At 36.9% G+C, this 24,259-nt stretch overlaps 3 protein-coding genes across 3 annotated transcripts; all 3 read left to right on the top strand.

Moving 5' to 3' along the window:
* Positions 1-5,006: 5,006 nt before the first annotated feature.
* On the top strand, positions 5,007-9,087 carry LOC128232933 (uncharacterized). Its single transcript, XM_052946736.1, has 5 exons — positions 5,007-5,139; positions 6,294-6,395; positions 7,459-7,548; positions 8,406-8,517; positions 8,979-9,087. The coding sequence occupies exons 1-5, from the start codon at positions 5,041-5,043 to the stop codon at positions 9,047-9,049; spliced, it is 474 nt and encodes a 157-aa protein (XP_052802696.1). The 5' UTR covers positions 5,007-5,040; the 3' UTR covers positions 9,050-9,087.
* On the top strand, positions 9,086-12,337 carry LOC128230861 (uncharacterized). Its single transcript, XM_052943294.1, has 4 exons — positions 9,086-9,152; positions 11,083-11,239; positions 11,751-11,794; positions 12,222-12,337. The coding sequence occupies exons 1-4, from the start codon at positions 9,086-9,088 to the stop codon at positions 12,335-12,337; spliced, it is 384 nt and encodes a 127-aa protein (XP_052799254.1).
* A 5,290-nt stretch (positions 12,338-17,627) lies between these two features.
* Positions 17,628-24,259, top strand: LOC128230860 (sulfotransferase 1B1-like). The gene is made up of 3 exons (XM_052943293.1): positions 17,628-17,820; positions 23,730-23,886; positions 24,166-24,259. The coding sequence occupies exons 1-3, from the start codon at positions 17,628-17,630 to the stop codon at positions 24,257-24,259; spliced, it is 444 nt and encodes a 147-aa protein (XP_052799253.1).

The raw sequence follows: 24,259 nt of genomic DNA, 5'->3' as shown, positions 1-24,259 counted from the left end.
TAGACTAGTTTCATACGAGCTTCGGTGAACGATTTGGTCGTCAAAAAACCATTCAATTTACTAACGACTTACGCAGGCTTTTCGCTAGGAAAATTCCGAAAGTTTATGAAATAAAAAAGGGTGTCTTTCCGTGAAATATTTCACAAAATTCGGTAGAAGTAAATATTTGCATCGCGTGCATCATTGAAGAAGACTAAACGTCATTCCACGTAACACAAGTTTCAACGTTACAAAATCTTAATGTAATTGCTGTTTTGAAAAAATGACAGTAAAACTCCTATCTATATTTCATAAATTTGTTCATATTCATATTATTCATATTCAGTTTAACGCCTTAAATATCGGTTCTCTCTATTTTCTATGGTAACCTTAAAACGACTTAGGTATGTCTACTGTTATTGTAATACTTAAAGTACAATAATAATAATTCAAATGAAAACCATTTTAAATTCAATTTTCCATAGATGTACGCTTATTTCTTAGCGGGTAATACTGCTGTTGTGTCAGTTGTAGACGCAGCAGCAGCAACAACAGAAGTAACAACAACAACAACAACAAATATAAGCAGTAGAAACCCGACAGTGACTTGAATTGATATAGAGTATGTTAGTAATAGGTTGGGTGGGGGTCAATATTTTATAGATAAAATCGGGGGGGGGGGGTTATTCTTTTATAAGGGGTGTCAGTATTTAATAGAACGGGGCCAGTTATCTATATAAAATAATAACCGGGAGGTCATTATTCTATGGTGGTCAGTTTATAACGTTACACCGGCAACAATATCCTGCAGTCGGAACGATGTGTCGTGGTTGCGGTAAACCGAGCCATTGGGTAAAATGTTGCAGGTCAGACAACAAAACGAAAAGTGTACACGAAGTCCTACATTCGTATCGTTCTGGGGCCGAGGCGCTAACCGATGGCGACGAATCGTGCTATGGTCATGCCGGGGAGGCTTCCTACAAGAACAATGACGAACTGGAGGAGCGGTCGTTTCTTGGGGTCGTGACTGGCAAAGACGATGAACACTGGACAACCGAGCTTGGTGAGCTTGAACTAAACCATATGAGTTTGAACTAAATCATACGAGCTTGGACTACACCATATGAGCTTGGACTAAGGGATGTGAGCATGGACTTAAACCATTTGAGGTTGAAATAAACCATATGAGCTTGAACTAAACGATTTGGACTTGGACTAAGGCATGTGAGCTCGGACTATATCATATGAACATGGACTACACCATATGAGCTTGGACAAAGGGATGAGAGCATGGACTTAAACCATTTGAGATTAAACTTAACAATATGAGCTTGATCTAAACGATTTGGGCTTGGACTAAGGCATGTGAGCTCGGACTAAATCATATGCACTTGGACTACACCATATGAGCTTGGACTAAGGGATGAGAGCATGGACAAAACCATATGATTTTGAACATCAGAGCTTGGATTAAGGCATGTGAGCTTGGACTCAACCATAGGAGCTTGGACTCAACCATAGGAGCTTGGACTCAACCATAGGGGCTTGGACTCAACCATAGGAGCTTGGACTCAATCATAGGAGCTTGGACTCAACCATAGGGGCTTGGACTCAACCATAGGAGCTTGGACTCAACCATAGGAGCTTGGACTCAACCATAGGGGCTTGGACTCAACCATAGGGGCTTGGACTCAACCATAGGAGCTTGGACTCAACCATAGGGGCTTGGACTCAACCATAGGAGCTTGGACTCAACCATAGGAGCTTGGACTCAATCATAGGAGCTTGGACTCAACCATAGGAGCTTGGACTCAATCATAGGAGCTTGGACTCAACCATAGGGGCTTGGACTCAACCATAGGGGCTTGGACTCAACCATAGGAGCTTGGACTCAACCATAGGAGCTTGGACTCAACCATAGGAGCTTGGACTCAACCATAGGGGCTTGGACTCAACCATAGGGGCTTGGACTCAACCATAGGGGCTTGGACTCAACCATAGGAGCTTGGACTCAACCATAGGAGCTTGGACTCAACCATAGGGGCTTGGACTCAACCACAGGAGCTTGGACTCAACTTAGCTAGGAGCTAAGACAAGGTCATGTGAGCTTGGAATAAACTATATGAGCTTGGACTAAACTAAATAAACTTGGACTTAACCATATTAGCTTGAACAACACATGTGAGTTTGGACTAAACTTAATTAGTTTAAACAAAGTCATGTTGGCTTCAACTAACTAAAACTATTTGAGGTTATACCTATTAAATATTAACCATATAAGCTTGGAATCAGCTAGTTTAACTCGGACTATACATATCTAGAATAAGCCAGTGTCCATCTTAGCTTGGACTCAGCCAATGTCAATGTGTGCTTGGACTAAACCTTGTTGGATTGGAAAAGATCATGTGGGCTTGGACCAAACCTTTTGAAGTTTGTGGACTTAAACTTGTACTAAACCATATGAGCATGGATTTAACCATGTTAGCTAGGACTAGGCTATAACAGCTTGGAGTAAAGCTTTTGAGCTCGGACTAAATTGTGTGGGCTTGGATTTAACCAGTTGCATTGGACGTAACCATGTGAGCTTGGACTAAGCTATGTCAGCATGGAATAAAGCATGTGAGCTTGGGTTAAACCAAGTGAGCATTGGACTCAACTATGTGATCTTGGACTAGGCTATATCAGTATGGAATAAACCATGTGAGCGTGGGTTAAACCAAGTGAGCATGGTCTCAACTATGTTAACTTGGACTAGGCTATGTCAGTATGGAATAAACCATGTGAGCTTGAATTAAACCAAGTGAGCTTAGATTGAACCAAGTGTGCTTGGACGAAACCATATGAGCTTGGACTTAACCACATGAGATTTGATTAAACCATGCGAGCTTGGACGAAACCATATGAGCTTGGATTAAACCACATGAGATTTGATTAAACCATGCGAGCTTGGACGAAACCATGTGAGCATGGATCAAACCAAGCGAGCGTAGACTAAACCATGTGAACTTGGGTTAAACCATGTCAGCTTTGATTTAACTCTTTATTGAATAAGTAAATTGCTATAACTAACACTAAGTTAGTTAGAATGTATTGAGTAATTTCTTCGTGAATAAGAAACCACGGTCGCTTGGCTGCGCCCTCCTTCCTTAGGTTACTTATTCACAAAAAACTTATTCAATAAACTCTATACTTATTTATACTGGCTCTTTCGTTTACAAATGATGAAACAATTGCCGGAAATGGCCTCAAAATCCTTAATGTCTTTATTAAACATAAAACACTATATAATTTAACCCGAGCGGTAAGTGCCACCTGTTTGACGATTTTGTGAGTTCTACCATGACTTATGGGTGTATATCAGTGGTTTTTCCAAAAGAAAAACATATTGAGCGTATTCACCTGAATTTTTGGTGTAAAAACGAGTAGCTGTAATATGGTCGTTTATGGTGAATACCCCTTGTGTATTATTAGGTATGCTAAAATGATTAAATATTGGTGTAAAACCATTTCTTTCATGCTTTACGATGAAATATGGCGTTTTAACAGTGAAATAACACCAGTGAAAATATCAATTTGATATTTCCACTGCAAAATAAGGAGTGAAAATATCAATTTTCAGAACTACTTTTAAAATCCTTTGTTGTTACATGTACTTGCCTTGGTCAAAACAGAACACTGGACTTCAGTAAATTATGTCAAAAAATGTTAAAAAAATTAAGAATAGCTTTTTAAAAATTTAAATAAATATATAATTGGAAATTAACAACTTACCGTTTATTACCGGTTATCCCGTTTATCAAACATTTTACTGATCTTTGAAGCTGAATGTTCGAACATTTACTTTCATTCCAAACAAATTACAGACAAAAACAACTGTTCGAACATAAATAAAATTTTATAGCATCGTTCAAATGTATTTTGAACTGTTAGCCGTTGTAGTACGTAAAATGAGCTTCCTGGAGAATTCACACAACAATTTACAGATAGATCCGATATTTTTTACCCCACCCACATCTCAAAATGTGTCAACAAACTAGTGTGGCATTTACTGACTGAATATTAACTTACTATAAAACACGCGTATATGCAGTCTTAAACTAAGAAGAATGGTTAAAATCCAATGAGTATCCACATTTGTTTTGCTAACACATTTGACCTTCCAAATTTTCATTCCATAAATAGCGGCGTAGTAATTTGGTTAAAATAAAGTGTTTTCATTATTTTTTGGAACATTTGTGCACTAATAATACTTCATTTTTTACTGTTCATAAAGCTTTGCAATAAAAAACGAGCGAATATTAAGCTATAAGAATGAATAGCAGAGAACTATTGATCAGCAAACTGAAAGTAGAAAAGTTGACAGCTATAATTATGCATGAGGGGCGCCCCACGGGTAGCGGCATAAAGCCCACCCTTTTCAAAAAGGGGGTAATTCAAAAATAAATAAAAAAACAAATAAAACTCCGAAAATAAGCATAAAAGAAACAGAAAATTTGTTTATTTCAGTGTAAGATCGTATTTAATTTCACTCGTGATCATAAAAAAACTACATTTTTATGTAAATAAAAATATGTTTTTCTATGACACTCGTGAAATAAAATACGATCTTACACTGAAATAAACAAATATCCTCTATTTCTTTAGTTAATATCATTTTACAATCCACGGCTTTACAACGATGTTTAGAACGACTGGTGATTCGTACTTGTATGGCTAATAATGGATAAACAATTTAAGATATGTATCGTTACTCATGCACCTATCAATATTTTGCCCCAGGGGGGGGGGGCGGCGGGCATACACGGGACTTTAGACAGAAGACAATTCCCGACAGGCGGGAATTTGACACGCCGAATAATTCCGGGTCCCGGGTTTTAGACATAAGACGGATTTTACATCTCGGTACCCGGAGTTGTATAGACAACCGTATTTCGTATCCCGGTACCCGGAGTTTAGACAACTGTACTGTCGCACTAAAAAAATGGCGGACAAACTTTGCCTGCTTTTCAGTTTATGCTGTGGTTTCCTGGTGGGCCACCTCTCACCTTCCTGCCTTTCCCCATGCCTGACGGAGACAGAAGACCGGGAAGCTGTCCAGACCATGAGTGCTGTGGTGGTCACTTCCTCCCACCAAGCGAAGTCATTGAAAAAAGGCTTAAGGTATGGTGTATGTCTTGATCATGATTTTAATTGCAGTCATGTCAGATGAGAATCTACCTAGTGACCATTTGAATTTTGTTACTGCTAGTATAATATAATTGTTTTTATCTGCACGTGTGTACAATGGTTTCAGTCACCACTAGGGCGATTTTCTCTTGACATGGCCCTTCCACTATGCTACCCGTTGCCGTGCATCGGTCCGTATGTGTGTTCCAGTACCTATCTTCTACATCATTCACACTAGATACTTAAAACATTGCCACATTTTTGCTGTGACCTTGAGGTCAAAGATATAAAAAAATATATATAAAATATGTAGTTTTCTGATGTATCATTTTCATGATAAGTTGGATATTGAAATAACCTGGCACAAATATTGGTAACTTGTCAGCAGATAATACATCTCATCCAAGACCCAGGGCCCTACCTCAAAGGTCAAGGTCATACTCGGATATTAAAGGTCAAATATTGATATGTCATTTTGGGCTGGATCTTTGTCATGTCAAGTGGGATATTGAAAATAACTTTGCACAAATATGTGTCACATGAAGATATTGCATTGTATCCAAGGCTCAGGTCTCTACCTCAAAGGTCAAGTTCTCACTCTAGAGATTAAATGCCATGGTCCTTCGAGATCATGAATTTCAATGCGTTTAGTTTTGAAGATTGAATACCGCTTCAGCCGGTGCTAGGGGGCGTGAGTAGTGTTGCATCGTTAATTACTACTCATGAACAGACTCAATAAAACCGAGTCTGCAATTTTCTCTTTATGAGTTGTTTTTCTTGATCTTGAAGGATCACCCTTTTACATAATTTATAGAAATAATTTGTTATATAATATGATATCATAATCTGTTTATTACTTGACCCAGTGTATTGATATTTACAACTTGCAATCCTTATGACAAAACCTTCACTTTGAATTGTTCATTTGTCCCCTGGACCACAGCCCTGGTGCCTGGGGCAGACTGGGTGGGATCATAGTTCTTTTTTATTTTTTGTATTTCTTTTTGTTTAACCCTTTACAAAGGTCATCTTTTTAAACCATTTCATGTTTCAACGTTTTAACTTACCTACAAACATTCAGCGTGGTGATGCGCAATGGCTTGCATTGACAAATTCTTGTTTCAATTGTTCTATCAATTTGTTTATAGGGAGTCGAGTTGCCACCCTCTGACGTTTTACAGAGGGCACATACAGATGGCAGTACAGATGCAGCCCTACTTAGTAAAGAGTGTACTTTACCAGTGGGAGAGGTTTGTATCAACCACTTTAGCCGGCCTCAATAGTTATGCCCCCCACAAAGTGGGAGGCATATAGTGATTGCACTGTCTGTCCGTCCATTCGTTCGTTCGTTCGTTCGTCCGTCCCGTTTCGTGTCTTAGCCATAACTTCTATATTATTGAATGGATTTGAATCAAACTTCACAGAATTGTAAAGCACCATGTTTCTAGGATATAGATGCTTAACGCAGGTAAAACCCTGTTTAAATCTTAGAAAAGAATAATGGGGATCACCTGTCACTTCAGAAGTATCAGTTATTATGCAAAACAACCCATACTTTTGCTATTTTTGCTATTAAACTAGCTTCGAATGAAGTATTAAACATTTTTGACTTTACAACAGTTGATTGATTGATTGGGATATAACGCCGTTTTTAACAATTTCTCAGTCATATCACGGTGGCCAGTTCACCTACTCATGTGTTTCCTGGTTTTCTCACACCAGTAATTCACACAACAATCTCCCCAAGACGAATGACGTTTGTTGCAATGACTTTTTTCAAAGGTCGGAAAGAAAGTTGGCCTAGCAGGGATTCAAACTCAAAGCCCCTAAATTGGCAACCCGCATTGTTACCGACTGAGCTACTGGGACTCGACGTCTTTACAACAGTATATTTCCATAAATATTTCCTACCGTGAACTAATGCAACCCCTCGTGATGCTACAATTGTGAATTTCGGTTATCATTCTGCCCACAAGGGTAGCTGTGGTCGAGTTGGTAAGATTATTATATGGAGCTATAATCTGTTTCTTCCATTCCCTAGCATGCATAGTTGGTTTACAGAATCGACAGATTGAGCCATAAAAAATCTAATAAATGGTCTATAATAGAGCAGTATCGTTTAAAGTTTCAAATACATTGATTTGTTTGTAATTGGGTCAATATGGTTAAGGCTATGCCGGACGCGTTTTTTCATCTTTAATGGTATATTTTTGTTTAATTAAAATTTAATTTAATCTATGTGCGCTATATTTAGGTGTTTGTTCCAAATTGATAAATGTGAATTTATTAAATGTTGATTTTGTATGGAAACAGGTTAACATTTGGTTGGAGCACCTCAACAATGTCGCTGCAAACAGAGAAAGGGGCCAGGCAAAGGCTGCAGAGACACGGTCTCTGAAAAAGGTAAAGCATTCACATCATGACAGGTACATCAAGAACAAATGTCTCAACAATAAAGAAGTGGCTTTACATTAACATGTCTGATTTGCTTAAATCGAAAACTTTTAAATTGTAAAGAGAATGTCTGTACAAACTGGAACTGAACTCTAATGGCATTTTTTCACCTCCAAACACAACACCCCATATATCTACCATTAGAATTAAAAACAACCTATTTTGTTTTATTTGTTGTCAAAATATATGTTGAAAAGTTTGGTAAAGTCATGTTATAATTTACTAAATAAGGTTAGTTTTCTTATTAGGTAAGCTTTTGTGATCGCACGGTCTCCGTAGTTGTGGTCGTCACGGTTTTATTTATAGCAATTGCTTCAGATGACTCCTGAACCAATGGTCGAATTTCAAAATATTTTCCTTGGGTGACCCTCTACCAAGTCTCAGATTAAATCTTTTCATCTACGTTGAATAATTAAGGTCCCTAGGTCAAATCTTAAAAAAAAAACGTTTTATACTCTCTACATGCCACATTTAACATCCAATCCTCATGTATGAAATACGGGCAAAATGTGAGTCTACATGAAATGTAGGCTAAGTTTGAATTTGGGTTGCGTGGGGTTAAAAACTATGTATTCGGTCAAATTTTAATAAAACCTTGTATACACTTCAAAGGCCACATTTTTCACCCAAACATACTGGTATTTTGTCAGAATGTTTGTTTCCATACAACTACCGGTACTACAAGGAACTACTGATACTGTTGCTCCTCCTCTGTCATGGGAATGTCTAAGTCTTTGTATTGTGATCTCAGGCTAGCGATATAGGGACTATTGGCTCTCTTGTTAAATAAAGCTTTGTTTTTCTAGAAAGAGTTGAGGACAGAGACAACTCCTGGTGGTGCTGCCACATCGACTGCGACTACCCATAGAAGTTCCGCTAGGAGCCCAAACCATAGCCAGGCTCAGAGTGCACCAGACAGTGAGTACCCATGCTACTCAGCTTAATAGTTATATATTTTACATATAATATTAGAATATTTATACTCCCAAAAAGTCAGAATTTTTTATATATATATATTTTTTTTTTTTTTGGGGGGGGGGTTATGTAGGAATATGTCCATAACATCTTTTCAGTGCAACTCCTCCTAAACCGCGCAATGACTTTTGTTTAAACTTTACTCAAAAGGAGTACATGATATGTAGATTTTAAGAGTTGTATTGTCTATTCAGCACTATACTTTATGTATGTATAAATATTTTAAGTTTACATAAAACCCTTTATAATACACAGCTGGAATCAAAATATACTTATAAATTACTTTTGTGCAATTGTATACTCAAATCACCATGTACTCCTGCCAAAGCATGGTTATTATCTATCCCAGGTACCACAACCTGCATACTATAAAATCATGCTTAATTGAGTAACTTCTGTTTCAGATATCATGGTAGATGTTTCGAGGTTTGGACGGAGGAGGGTACCAAAAAGATTTGATGAATATATTATGTAAAAACAATAAAAATAAAAATAAAAAATGAAGTTCACAATGTTCTATATATTTTTGATCCTAGTGATTGGTCTATTTTTAGATCACCTAGAGCCAAAGGCTCAAGGTGAGCTATTCTGATCACTGCCCACTTTCATCCAAGTTTTCACAGGAATGTTCCTTTGGTGGACCTCTTTCAAAAATGTACTGGCCTGGCACGGCTTTCACAAAGCATCTCGAGTCGATATCTTGCTAAAACTAAAATTTCAACATTGGATATCTCATTCAATTGTATTGCCACTGCACTAAATTTGTGTCTGCTTGTGAAACTCCCATGTTTCACAGGCAGACAAAATTATTAGCAATAATATTGAGGTCATTATTTGATATTGAAATTTTGAGTTTGAGCACGATCTCGACTCAAGTCGCTTTGTGGAAGACAGGCCTGGTACTGGTTTGTTTTAAATACCAGGGATCATGAAAAAGTAATCTGTTGCCGTGATATAACTGAAATAATGTTGAAAATGGCGTAACACTCACCCCACACTCCTCAAAAAAACACAACAATATTAAAAACAAACACAACAAAACAAACATTTTCTTCAAGCTCTTTCATTTAATATCAAATACAGTGGTGTTTTTTGCTCCTGAACAGAGAAATAAGAAAATGAATGCAAACTATTTGTAACATTTAAAACATTTAAAACAAAAAAAAAACCTACAGAAAAGGGTTAACCAGCTAACAACAAAAAGTTAGTGCATTTTTATACACCAAACTGTTAGTGCATTTTATACATTTATTCTTGCTTGAGGGAACCATGTTACTGATTTTTTTAAAAAGAGGTTTAGTTTCATTATTACTCCAAATGTGGTATTTATATTCCCTGTGATTTCCAAATATATGTTATAAAATTCATTTAAAGGCAAATTGCAAAAGTATCAAGGTATGAAATGCGACAAACAAATATGTGTTGGGGTTGCCCCTTTCTGTAGGACAATTTTTTTTTTTAAACGGCGCATTCAATGTGTACTTTATCTCTTCACATCCAAATAATTTTATTGACTTTGTCATTGCATGACAGAGATAATAATTGAAGAGACCTTTCTAAAAATGTATACTTTTATATACTTTCTGACATTCTTTTTTAAGTTCCAAAATATAGCAAAGGGTAGTCATCCCTTTGAATATAAAAACAGTAATGCTGAAGTCATTTATTTTATAAAGTTTTGTTTTATTAAACCTAGGAAGTAGGTAGGGAAACGTTTTGATGTGCTTTCCATCAGAATAGATAAAATGGTGCAACTTTTTTCTCCATATATTTAAAAAGCATTGGTTGGAATGAATAAAACAACTGTCATCTGGATGACATTTCTGGCTGGCTGACTTCTAGCTCTTTCATGTCGGGTGAAAAAAATGCTTATCTGGCAATATTGGCACTAGGTTTGCCTTCATCCATCTATCCCCGGGACATTAGATACACAAAGCATCTCCCACTATGGGGATTTAGACAAAAGTATTGGCTCCAGGGTGGGGAATTAGACACCCAAAAGGAAAACTTGTCTAATTCCCCTGGGTCTGCCCGCCGCCCCCCCCCCCCCCCCCCCTGGGGCAAAATATTGATAGGTGCATCATATGTGTGATTAAATCCAAACTATGATAATTTGAAGAATATTCACATTGTATTTAATAATAGAGTGCATCATGTTCTAAGCAGTCATGGTATGAACACATTAGCCGTAGCAATACATAATGTACAATCAACCATATTAAGGTATATTTCAACATCACCACCATCATTATCATCATCATCAGCAGCAGCAGCAGCAGCAGCAGCAGCAGCGGCGTCGTTCAGTAGATGAATTTTGAGTCCCGTTTATGGTTCAACATAGAAGCACTTCTTGTCTCTTAAAAGTCACTTTAGTTAGGTCACTAAAGGTCAAATGTCTTTTGAGCTGATCAAGGGCAAACTAATGCAGATAGATCGGTCATGCATGACGAAATACCTTAATGAAATAAAGTTACATTGTTTTGACATCTGTACTTATGTTCCTTTCAGGCACGAAATGGCTGTACGAGATATTGTCGATGGTGCAGCGAAGGTCGGCGGCGCGCGTGCAGGACACAAAGATGTCCACCATGTTAGAGGCAAACCCAGCCGACGTCATCGACACCCGGTCATCACCGCGTGTCCTCAACACTCATTATAGGCCAAGGTAAACACACTTAAAGCTGCACTCTCACAGATTTACCAGGTACCATTAATTTACGCCCACGATCACCTTGTTTAAATTATGTACATTTTTTTATTTCACTCGTGGTAACAAACTATTAATATTTTTTTATGTGAAATAAAATACGATCTTACACTGAATTCAACAAATACCATCTATATATTACCCGAGGACGGTATGTCGGAGCTAAACAAGTTACTAGAATTTTTGGAAGTGGACCTTGACGAGGCGGTCCGGGCTGTTCATCCTTGCCCAGTGCGACTTTTGTAATATGCGGAAGGACAAACCGGAGATAGTGCCGTCCGTGCAGCATTTCAAAAATAGCAAACTGTTTAAGGAGGGCCATTTTTTCTACAGGAAAGGTTTGTGAAAGATTACTCTTTAGGTTTACATACATGTTGGTCACTCTTTCTAGAAAAGTTGTAAAGGCAGCTTTTCTCTCGCTTCAGAACAGGATTATCCTAACTCATCAGATATTATTAATGCTTATCAGGTGTTACTCAGGATTCTGGAAAGGCTACTCTTTAAACACAAACGGTAATAAAAATAACGTAACCGGCGTAGCTACATATAGGCCTTGTAGGAATTCGCCTACAACTGTTATGAAAAATGAATAAATTTGAATAACCTAACAATGCAATAAAAACTACAAGCTACTCAAACAATTTGAACAACTCAATAGTTTGTTTTATTTCAACCAAAGCAAGTTTGGTATTTATTTAAACTTCGTGCAAGGTGTATTGCTTGGTTTTATTGTTATCATTGCAAGTATAATTACTTTTGTGTAATGTGCCAGTAAATATAAAAGTCCACAATCTCACATAGGGCCTACAAGTGTTAAGGCCCTAGCTACGCCCCTGAATAATTATCATTAAATTGGTCGAGGCCTCCACATTCATAACAGGACACCATCTGACATTCTCGGTACTGATTGTGAAATCACGAACCATGTTGCTGTTTTCAGGGGAGGTCGGTGACTGGAAGAACTGGTTCACAGTGGCCAAGAGCGAGAAGTTTGATGCTGTCTGGACCTCCAAGATCCGCCCAGACACCATGTTTCACTTCCGGTACTCACTGTGAATTTCAGTCGAGGAGTGTGAATGCATCGTCGGATAATCCTCGTACTCGCTTCTTCTGTAGTGATAACTAAATGTGTACCCATGGTCCCGTCGATGGCGTGGATTATCATAATACTGACAGTTTAACCAAAATTATATTTATATATATAATAATAATAATGTTTATTGTTCATGTTGTTTTATTTGATAATTATACGTAAATGAGCCAGTCTATAAGAAAACGTGCAAAATGACAAAAAAAGAAATCTTTGAAAAAAGTTTTTGCTCTTGTTTTGCACAACTAAGTCTAGTGTATTATATGGGTTTACAGTTGAATAAGTCAATGCTAATTGTTATCTCATTATATGATATCCATTTATTATGCACATATAATCTTAGTTGTATACTTTCGTATTTCATTCTAAATTAACCATTCATATTTGTTGTTTTGAATACAATAAGGTCATATAACTCTAGTCATTATTGAATGCATGTATTCTTGTGCTCTCCCCTCCTTCAGTTGTGCTTGGTACGGGAACTTTTATGTACGTACAACTTATTATGAACTAGTATCATATTCCTAACTATATAATCATACAATAGATATTGGCTGGTGTTTTCAATCCAATAGCTGTTATTGTTTCTCGTCCCATTAATGAACTGCGGATATGTTGAGAGCGCAAATATAAAAAAACACAATTCATAAGACGGACAAATTAAAATTAATTTATATTGAGCACTTTTGTAATAGGACAGGCAGACAGGGCTGGTTAAAGTGGCGTATTTTATAACCTTTTTTGTTGTCGATTGTTGTCATCCAACCCACCCCACCTCCTTCCTGTTAGTCCAATCCCAGTCACATTGTTTACACTTTATCTCTGTCAAACTTTCTAACCTAGGTAGTTTGCAGGATGTTTATGTACGTCTTACTTTAAGGGAGTTGTATTTTATTATTTATTAATTCATACCATATTCTTAATTATATAATTATACAATAATTTTTCCCCGGTGTAAATGCACCAATCCTTTTCAAAACATTAGCTGTTCGTGTTTCCTTTCGAATAAATGAACTCCGGATATGTGAAAGCAGAACTATGAAATGCTCATCTCTCATTATTGAAATGTTTGAAGAAAACTTTCTTATTTTAATTGCTTTTTCTGATGGAGACTGCGTAAAGTCGAAACGCGTTCTGCAGTTGGAGTTTGTCTTCTTTTTAGGATATTTAAGAACATATTGATATATATTAGAGATATACACTAAGGCTTCTTAAGTAACGCACTCTTCAAGTTTTGTCAGTTGACGTCGCAGACACCTTAGTGTCGTGATAAATGTAGAATGAGGCCATAACAGTTCCCGCCCATGAGCTTCACCTGACTGTGTTTCACCTAAATACACTTGCCTTGCAACGTACAAAAGAGAAAATAACTGTGTCCGCCAATGAGATTAGCATGACTGTGTTTCACCTCCAATGTAGGGAAGCGGTACTTACAGTGCCGCCCATGGGCTTGACCTAACTGCGTTTGATACACCTATCTTGCAATGTAGAAGGGAAAATAAAAGTCTCCGTCCATGATCTCGACATGACTGTGTTTCACCTTGATACACCTGCCTAGCAATGTAGAGAAGAGGAAAGTACAGTCCCCGTCCATGATCTCGACATGACTGTGTTTCACCTTGATACACCTGCCTAGCAATGTAGAGAAGAGGAAAGTACAGTCTCCGTCCATGATCTCGACATGACTGTGTTTCACCTTGATACACCTGCCTAGCAATGTAGAGAAGAGGAAAGTACAGTGCCCGCCCATGATCTCGACATGACTGTGTTTCACCTTGATACACCTGCCTAGCAATGTAGAGAAGAGGAAAGTACAGTGCCCGCCCATGAGCTTGACCTGACTGTGTTTCACCTTGATACACCTGCCTAGCAATGTAGAGAAGAGGAAAGTACAGTCCCCGTCCATGATCTCGACATGACTGTGTTTCACCTTGATACACCTGCCTAGCAATGTAGAGAAGAGGAAAGTACAGTCCCCGTCCATGATCTCGACATGACTGTGTTTCACCTTGATACACCTGCCTAGCAATGTAGAGAAAGGGAAATAACAGTGCCCGCCTATGAGCATGACCTGACTGTGTTTAACCTTGATACACCTGCCTAGCAATTTAGAGAAAGGGAAATAACAGTGCCCGCCTATGAGCTTGACCTGACTGTGTTTCACCTTGATACACCTGCCTAGCAATGTAGAGAAAGGGAAATAACAGTGTCGCCTATGAGCTTGACCTGACTGTGTTTCACCTTGATACACCTGCCTAGCAATGTAGAGAAGAGGAAAGTACAGTCTCCGCCCATGAGCTTTACCTGACTGTGTTTCACCTTGATACACCTGCCTAGCAATGTAGAGAAGAGGAAAGTACAGTCCCCGTCCATGATCTCGACATGACTGTGTTTCACCTTGATACACCTGCCTAGCAATGTAGAGAAGAGGAAAGTACAGTCTCCGTCCATGATCTCGACATGACTGTGTTTCACCTTGATACACCTGCCTAGCAATGTAGAGAAGAGGAAAGTACAGTGCCCGCCCATGAGCTTTACCTGACTGTGTTTCACCTTGATACACCAAACCAGAAATGTTGGAAAAAGGAAATTACAGTGCCCGCCCATGAGCTTCACCTGACTGTGTTTCACCTGTAAACACATACCTAGCAATGTAGAGAAAATGAAACGACAGTGCCTGCCCATGAGCTTTACCTGACTGTTTTTCACCTTGATACACCAACCTAGCAATGTAGAGAAGAGGAAATTACAGTACCTGCCCATGAGCTTTACCTAACTGTGTTTTACCTTGATGCACCAACCTAGCAATGTAGAGAAAAGGAAATTACAGTGCCTACTCATGAGCTTTACCTGACTGTGTTTCACCTTTATACGTAATTATTCCTAGCAGTGTCTAGAAAGGGTATTTACAGCGCCGCCTATGAGTGAGCTCGACCTGATTGAGTTCTACCTTTTTAAACCTTCCTAGCAATGTAAAGAAGGGGAAATGACAGTGCCGTCCATGAACTTGGTCTGACTGTTTTTCACCTTGATGAACCTTCCTAGCAATGTAAAGATGAAATTATAGTGCCTTCCTATGAACTCGATCTGTCTATACACCTTCCTAGCAATGTAAAGATGAAATTATAGTGCCTTCCTATGAACTCGATCTGTCTATACACCTTCCTAGCAATGTAAAGATGAAATTATAGTGCCTTCCTATGAACTCGATCTGTCTATACACCTTCCTAGCAATGTAAAGAAGAGGAAATTACAGTGCGAACTCGTTAGCTCGATCTAGCTGTGTTCAGCCTCCATACATCTATGTGGTTATTTAGACATGAGGATATTACAATGTCCATTTGTGAGCTTAAGCCACCTGGTTTAACACGCTTACGTGGTCATGCAGACAGGAAGGAAATTACAATGTTAGCCTGAAACCTTGAGCTGAATGTGTTCTTGCCATACAGCTTCTTGGTGTTGTAGACACGAGGATATTACAATGATCATTTGTGAGCTCAATCTGACTGTGTCGACCTCCATACACCAACATGGTGATGTAGACAGGAGGATATTACAATGATCATTTGTGAGCTCAAGCTGACTGTGTCCACCTTCATACACCAACGTGGTGATGAAGACAGGAGGATATTACAATGACCATTTGTGAGCTCAAGCTGACTGTGTCCACCTTCATACACCAACGTGGTGATGAAGACAGGAGGATATTACAAGTCCACCTCCATACACCAACATGGTGATGTAGACAGGAGGATATTACAATGACCATTTGTGAGCTCAAGCTGACTGTGTCCACCTCCATACACCAACGTGGTGATGAAGACAGGAGGATATTACAATGACCATTTGTGAGCTCAAGCTGACTGTGTCCACCTTCATACACCAACATGGTGATGAAGACAGGAGGATATTACAATGACCATTTGTGGGCTCAAGCTGACTGTGTCCACCTCCATACACCAACATGGTGATGCAGACATGGGGATATTACAATGACCATTTGTGAGCTCAAGCTGACTGTGTCCACCTTCATACACCAACATGGTGATGAAGACAGGAGGATATTACAATGACCATTTGTGATCTCAAGCTGACTGTGTCCACCTCCATACACCAACATGGTGATGTAGACAGGAGGATATTACAATGACCATTTGTGAGCTCAAGCTGACTGTGTCCACCTCCATACATCAACATGGTGATGTAGACAGGAGGATATTACAATGACCATTTGTGAGCTCAAGCTGACTGTGTCCACCTCCATACACCAACATGGTGATGTAGACAGAAGGATATTACAATGACCATTTGTGAGCTCAAGCTGACTGTGTCCACCTCCATACACCAACATGGTGATGAAGACAGGAGGATATTACAATGACCATTTGTGAGCTCAAGCTGACTGTGTCCACCTTCATACACCAACGTGGTGATGAAGACAGGAGGATATTACAATGACCATTTGTGAGCTCAAGCTGACTGTGTCCACCTCCATACACCAACATGGTGATGAAGACAGGAGGATATTACAATGATCGTTTGTGAGCTCAAGCTGACTGTGTCCACCTCCATACACCAACATGGTGATGAAGACAGGAGGATATTACAATGATCATTTGTGAGCTCAAGCTGACTGTGTTTACCTCCATACACTAACGTGGTGTGGAAGACAGGAGGATATTACAATGATCATTTGTGAGCTCAAGCTGACTGTGTCCACCTCCATACACCAACTTGGTGTGGAAGACAGGATGACATTAATATGACCATTTGTGAGCTCAAGCTGACTGTGTCCACCTCCATACACCAACTTAGTGGTGTAGACAGGAGGAAAACGACAATGCCAGCACTTGGGATCAAGCTTGAAGTTTTCAAGACCACTACCTAATGATGTAGACGGCAATACCCAGTCGTGAGCTTGATTTGCATAATCAAATTAAACCATTGTGAAATAAACCTAGTAAATACACCTCAAATTTCATTTTTACGACGTACATTTAAATACAATTTAATTTTAATTTTTAATTCATTACCACTGCACTTCTTAGAAATATATTTGACTATATGTGGTTCGATCTCTCAAGCAGAATGGTACAAAGTCTCCAGATTCGATATTGCAGTGGCACGAAAGCTCCGTATTTATTCATATAAGAAGTTCTACATTGTAAACGTGCATGCTTTCTTCGTTTGTACGTGATCGACAATTAACGGATTTACTGTTTTCGCCTCGATCACCATACCTTTAATTAAGCCGTCATGTCGGGAGAGCCCAGGCTTATAACGGTTGCCGACGACGGCGGGGAAACGATTGTATTTGCGCAGTTGAAAAATGGTTTGAGGCAACCGCATTTCAATAAGACGGCCGACGAGTTCCAGGACATTTTTGAGCACGTGCCTGAGACACCGTGCAGGGATGACGACATTATGCTTGCGACATTTCCAAAGACCGGTAAGTGACCAATTAAATTCATGAATAATAATCATTTTGGGACGCAAAACCTAGATTGATGTTTAGCTTTTCATTGCAAACTATTTAAAGTTAATAGGACACCCATTATCATCGCTATCATCATCAGCAGCAGCGGCAGCAGCAGCATTTGCAGCAGCAGCATTGGAATAGAAACAAAAAATAAAAAGAAGAAGGAATTAGTAGCAACAGGAGCAGCATAAGTCGACACAATCATGTTTAATTACGACGGTGCGCAAACCTTCCTACGGTCATTAAGATACCGTTTAGTCATTTTGATATGGTGACTCTTAACAATGACATCATATTAGCGGGATATCTCGGACACACTCTCAATGTACATGTTATTATCTCAATGTACACACATATGTTATCATGAACACTAGTGCAACTATCATATCTTACCTTCTACAATCGACGGAACAATTTGACTTATATTTTAAATTCAACAAAACAAATATGTCAATATCAAATACCAATGAAACATATATTATACTTTTTGCATTGGCAATCAATTTTGCGACAAAGAAATGCTTTTAATGATGATAGATTTATCTCCTTACACATATTTTATTTCATTTGTTTGCAAAAGTCAGTCTACCATATTACATTGTTGTAATTTTGTTTCACCAAGTTTCCAAGTTTATTTCGTATAACTCATGTCACAAAACATGACAAAAAGAGTATTGAAATATATATATATATAACTATGTTAAGAACGAGAACATTTTAAGACATAATCTATAAGAATAAATAAATTCGATCAGTGTCATCCAATATTAACATTATACCTTTATAATGGAGGAGGCATTTAAAGGGAAACAAAATGCATCAATGTATGTATCATTATGAGAATCGAACCACTATCTCTTCAATAAGCTTACAGAGTTTTTCAAAATGTATACCTGAATCAGGTCTTATTTGCATTACTTGTTTAAATTTAATAATATTTGGATGTCTAATATATTTATTATCAAGACAACTTTTTCTTTTACCAACAAATTCTTGACATTCCAACAAATAATGATATTCATCTCCTATGCTATTATCGTTACAAAATAAACATTTTCTGTCGTTGTATTCAACATTATTCCAGCTTCCAATTTCCACAGGTAATTTGTTATTTCTAGTTCTAAATTTTATCATATATCGCAAGAGTTTGTAAGGTGTCTGTACAATATAATTTTCAAATTCAAACTTTTCTTTATACAATCTATAATTTATACATTTTCTAGAAGTATTTATAGTAGAAAACCATTCATTAATAAAGAGATCAGACAAGTTTTGATAAACAGTTTTCTTTAACCATGATCTGTTTAAAAAGTCATGACTCTGCCAAATGTTAATATGCCCGCATTTAATCAATATTTCCTTAATATTACGAATCCACTGGAAATGGGACTGTCGTGGATTTTCGGAAAACATAAATCTACTCAGGACAATATTATTTAAGGATACAGTAAGTTTAGGTAACGGCGGGGTTATTAATTTTGACCAAAAGTCAATCAAACGTGTATTAATGTCGATATTTAGAGGTTTAACACCAGTTTTGCCATATACAATACAGTTTGGTGTACTGCTCTTGACACCTAACACATATTTCAAATACTTTAGTTGCACTTTCTCGAGAATATTAATATTACCATAACCCCAACATTCACATCCATATAACAAAATAGGTTTAACAACTTTGTGAAATAAATCAATTTGCAATTCAATAGAAAGACAATGATATCTAGCTTTCTTCAACAAAACAAACATAGCTTTAGTGGCTTGCTTTGCGATATATTCTTTTGCTTTGAAAAACGAACCACTTCTACTAAATAACACACCTAAATATTTATATTCGTTTACTATTTCTAATTTATCATCGCATAGAACGAATTCGTGTTCAACACGTCTTCCCTTCGAAAAAATAAGCACTTTTGTTTTAGTGGTGTTAACAGTAAGTTGCCATCTTTTACAATAATTTTCATATATGTTTAGAGCATTTTGCAGATCTGTATATGATTCTGCCAATATGACTGTGTCATCTGTATAGAGCAATACAAATAACTTTAAAAAATCTATCAAACGAACATCATCATCATGTTTATACACAATTGTACCCTTAACAATATTACTATTTGCAAAGAAGCTATGTAAATCGTTCAGAAACATAGAAAATAACAACGGAGAAAGGCTCTCGCCCTGCCTTACACCTATAGTACAATGGAAATAGTTTGACTTTACACCATTAACACGTACACAACTTTTAGCATTTTCATACATATTTTTTATAATTTGTATAAATTTCCCTGCTATACACATTTATCTAATTTAAGCCACAAGTAGCTTCTATTTATGGTATCAAATGCTCCTTTAAGATCTATGAATGCACAAAATAACCTTTTATTTGAATTATGAAGAAGGTCTATTAACATATTTATGACAAACATATTGTCCACTATTGAATATCCTTGTCTAAAACCTCATTGATATTCACTTAACAAATCATGATTCTTGACAAATTTTTGAAATCTGTTATTCAGTATTAAGGTAAACAATTTACCAAAACAACTAAGTAAAGTGATTGGTCTATAATTTACAGGATCAGATGTATCACCTTTATTTTTATATATTGGATGTATAATACCAACGGTCCAGTTTTGTGGTACGAGACCTTTATGAAACATAATGTTAAAAAGTTTAATATAAACTTTTTTGAAACAACAATAAGAATATTTGATATGTTCATTTAAAATATTATCTTCACCACACGCTTTATTGTTTTTTAATTGTTTAATCGCTTTTTCAATTTCATCATATGTAATTGGTATATTTAACTCATTTCCGTCAATATCAATATTTTCCATATTATCGTCGTTCAGGTCAATATTATCAGAATTAGCGTTGGAGTTAATATTTTTGAAATGATTATACATATCCTCTAAAGATGCATTGACATTACTAGACTGTTTAGATTTTAAAACTTTCCAAAATTCTCTTGGCTTAGCCTTACTCATTTGCTTCAGTCTAATAGCCTTTTCTCGTCTATAAATGTTAAAATTGCTATTCAAAACTTTCTTATAATGTTTACCTTGTACATTCAAATTTTCTTTATTTGCATCAGTTTCTTCAATTTAAACATAAACCTAGCTGTATAAAAGTTTCGTCTTGCAGTTTTACATTCAGCATTAAACCAACAACGTGATTTATTGTTTGTCTTTTTATCAGAGTTATTTAATCGTGATTCACATCCGTTTGTTTTTATTGCAGAATCTAGAAAAACTTGACCAATACTCGAAACAACATGGTTCAATGCATCTATACTTGTATCGTTTTCATGTTCAAGACTAGTTAACTCTTTAAGTATATCCACAATCTTATTTGAATTGATATTATTAAAAAATCATCTTTTTTGCTAGCATTCCACAGTTTTGCAGCAACTTTATCATCACAGGAATGTTTAAAACTAGATTTACACTGAAATTTTAACAATATATGTACAGGATTATGAACATCTGAAAAAATGTTAGAAAATTCATCTACCGCAATCGTGCAAAAACTGTTAAATGATTACAAAAGATTGTGTAGTGCCTTAATTAACAAAAAAAACGTGCTTTTAAATATCATAAGTTTAAATAGTTTGCAGCAGGATTTGAACATGCAATCGTAACAACAGGCGGCAGTTGCGTTGACATGACCCACACTAAGATTATAGACTTGTTTTTTTATTAAAAAAAAAGAAGTGCATGCTAATTAACTAGTTTAAAGTGACACTCTTATTCAAAATCGATAAATACACATGTATAACAAACATAAATTTTGACTGAGTAACCTTTAACTACTTACTAAATAATGCATTTATGGAAAATATTAATTACCGATAACAAGATTGTAACCGTGTATGTAATAGCAGAAAGCGAAAATATATTAAATAATTGGTGAATGCTAAAAGATTTACTGTTATCTTCTATAGTCCCATAAGGTAAAATACCGTGTTTTATGCTCATCAAATTAAACTCAGTATCCTTCATAAGAACCATTGTTTTCGACATTTTTCATCCTTTTTGGAATATTAATACAATATTATTAATTGTGGTAAATCTTATTTGGGAGTAAGAGTGCATCTTTAAATACCCCGTGAAATGTTAAGCTATATTATCTTTCTAGTGCGGTAATCCCAACACTTACTGATGAGGCTCTGTTTTGCTACCAGTCTGTGTGTTGGTTTTGCTTTCTGATCTCTTGTTCAATGTCTTATTGGCAATGACCTTGTGCCTCTTTGAATACTTGGCTTGACATATGGATTTTTTATCATGTTGTTTGAATGTTTAATTTTCAAACAGCAATGATAATGATGAATTCTAAATTGGAAATATTCATTTACACAGAAACATGCAGTTTCAATACACAGAAACATGCAGTTTCAATCCCATGTGTTTTGTTATAGTTACAAATAAAATAACAAAAGTTACAAATAAAGCAAATAGATATAGGTTGCAGTAAGTTATGCTCGCATCTTCTAATTAACATTTTGACTGAAAACAAAACAAGTCAACAAAAAGGGTAAACTTGTTTGCAAGTCAGATGAAGAATTTGCTACGCAAGCTCAAAGCTTACAGAATCACTCTCGAAACTGTTTCCTGCGTAGAAATCAGTACTGCTGCCATGGTAAATAACCCGGTAGGGATTTAAACCCACAACCTTGGATTGGACGCAGATATCCTATACACTAGACCACTTTTAGCAATCATATTTCAAACAGCCCTTTTCACAATATGGCATTATCAAGAATGTGCCCTGTTGAAGCATTTTCTGTTTTCTTTTAATTAGAACTGAACAAAATGATTTTTTCTTTATTGTATATCAGGCCAATGTTCAGGAAAACGGCATTTTTTGGTACATGCCAGTGCATGAAATAGAAACAACATAAAGAATCGCAATGAGATTTTTACACCAATTATTTTAAAAACCAGCAATAACATCGAAAATAATCACAAACTATTTAATGTCACGCCAATTTCACGGCTGTGCTCTCACATATCGACTGTTGTGACACCTTTGTCTAATTTCTTGTCTTTGAAGGAGCCAATTATTGTGCAAATGTCTGGAAACCAGCGATATGAGACTGCTGACAAAAGATCAGATCGTAGTTTTTCATATTCAAGTTCGAAAGTTGATGTTTTATGGCTTAAAACGATACTAACGCATTAAGCTTTTCGTCAGCTTTCCAAACAATTGAGATTTCTTCTATAATAAGTTATCTTATATAACTGAATTGAAAGGGGGGGGGGGGGGGGGTAATGTCCTCGATAATGTTTACGCAACTACGTAAAATGGTTATATACATAATAAGGAATAATTATTATATATATGACAATTAGTATCTTGAAACATTTGAAACAGTTAATGATTTTGATTACCTCAGAACATGATTTTATAATACTGGTTAGTACTGGTTATTTTGTTTTAAACGAAGAAACCATTGCCAGGAATGGCCTCGATGCCCTTAATGCACTTATTAGGAATATAATAAAAGGCATTATCAATTTTACCCATGTGTTTGTGTCAACTGTTTGGCGCTTTTGTAAGTTCTCCTATTAGTAATGGGTATGAGATTAGGGGGTTTTCATGATAAAGACACATTGAGCGTATTCACTTGCCATTTTGTGAATATAACTTGGTGTGAAACCGAGTACATGCATTATGGACGTTTAAGGTGAATTATGGAAACTGTTTCCTGATGTTATTTTGTTATACAAAGTTTAAACATTAAACAAATACTATATGTACTGTTCGGACTTCATAAACTTCGCGTTCATCCCATGTTAATAATGGTTTTCGTGGCTTTAAACTTATCCAATATAAATTTTCATACACATGGGTCATAATGATATTCCTTCCAGGCACAAACTGGCTGTACGAGATATTGTCTATGGTGCAGCGACGGTCGGCGGCGCGCGTCCAGGAAACGAAAATGTCCACCATGTTAGAGGCGAACCAAGCCGACGTCATCGACACCCGGCCATCGCCGCGCGTCCTTAACACTTACTACCGACCAAGGTATAAACATTAATTAAATACCCAGTAGAACAACAGTAAACACAGATTGATATGCCAGCCAAACGTGTGTCTTACAAATGGAAGCTTAATATGATAAATCGGAGAAAAAAAAAAACATCTATGTAGTAATACTATGAATACATTTCAGTCTAGTACAACTTATAGCTGTGTTTTATCAAGCCACAGGAAATGACATAAATAACTCCAAAAATGACGTCGAAAGCGCATGGCTTACATTTAATAATCGATGATGATTTGATTCCTTATATTTCCTTGTAGATATTTAACCCTATTTAAGATAAAAATATACTCCACTTGTCACCGCTGTTTACCCAAGAACATGGCCCGGAAGAGGATGAAGACCGTGTTGTGA

Source organism: Mya arenaria, chromosome 4 (assembly GCF_026914265.1).
Source record: "Mya arenaria isolate MELC-2E11 chromosome 4, ASM2691426v1".
Classification (NCBI taxonomy): domain Eukaryota; kingdom Metazoa; phylum Mollusca; class Bivalvia; order Myida; family Myidae; genus Mya; species Mya arenaria.
The sequence above is the reverse complement of the archived record's forward strand: the minus strand, read 5'-3'. Positions and strand labels throughout refer to the sequence as shown.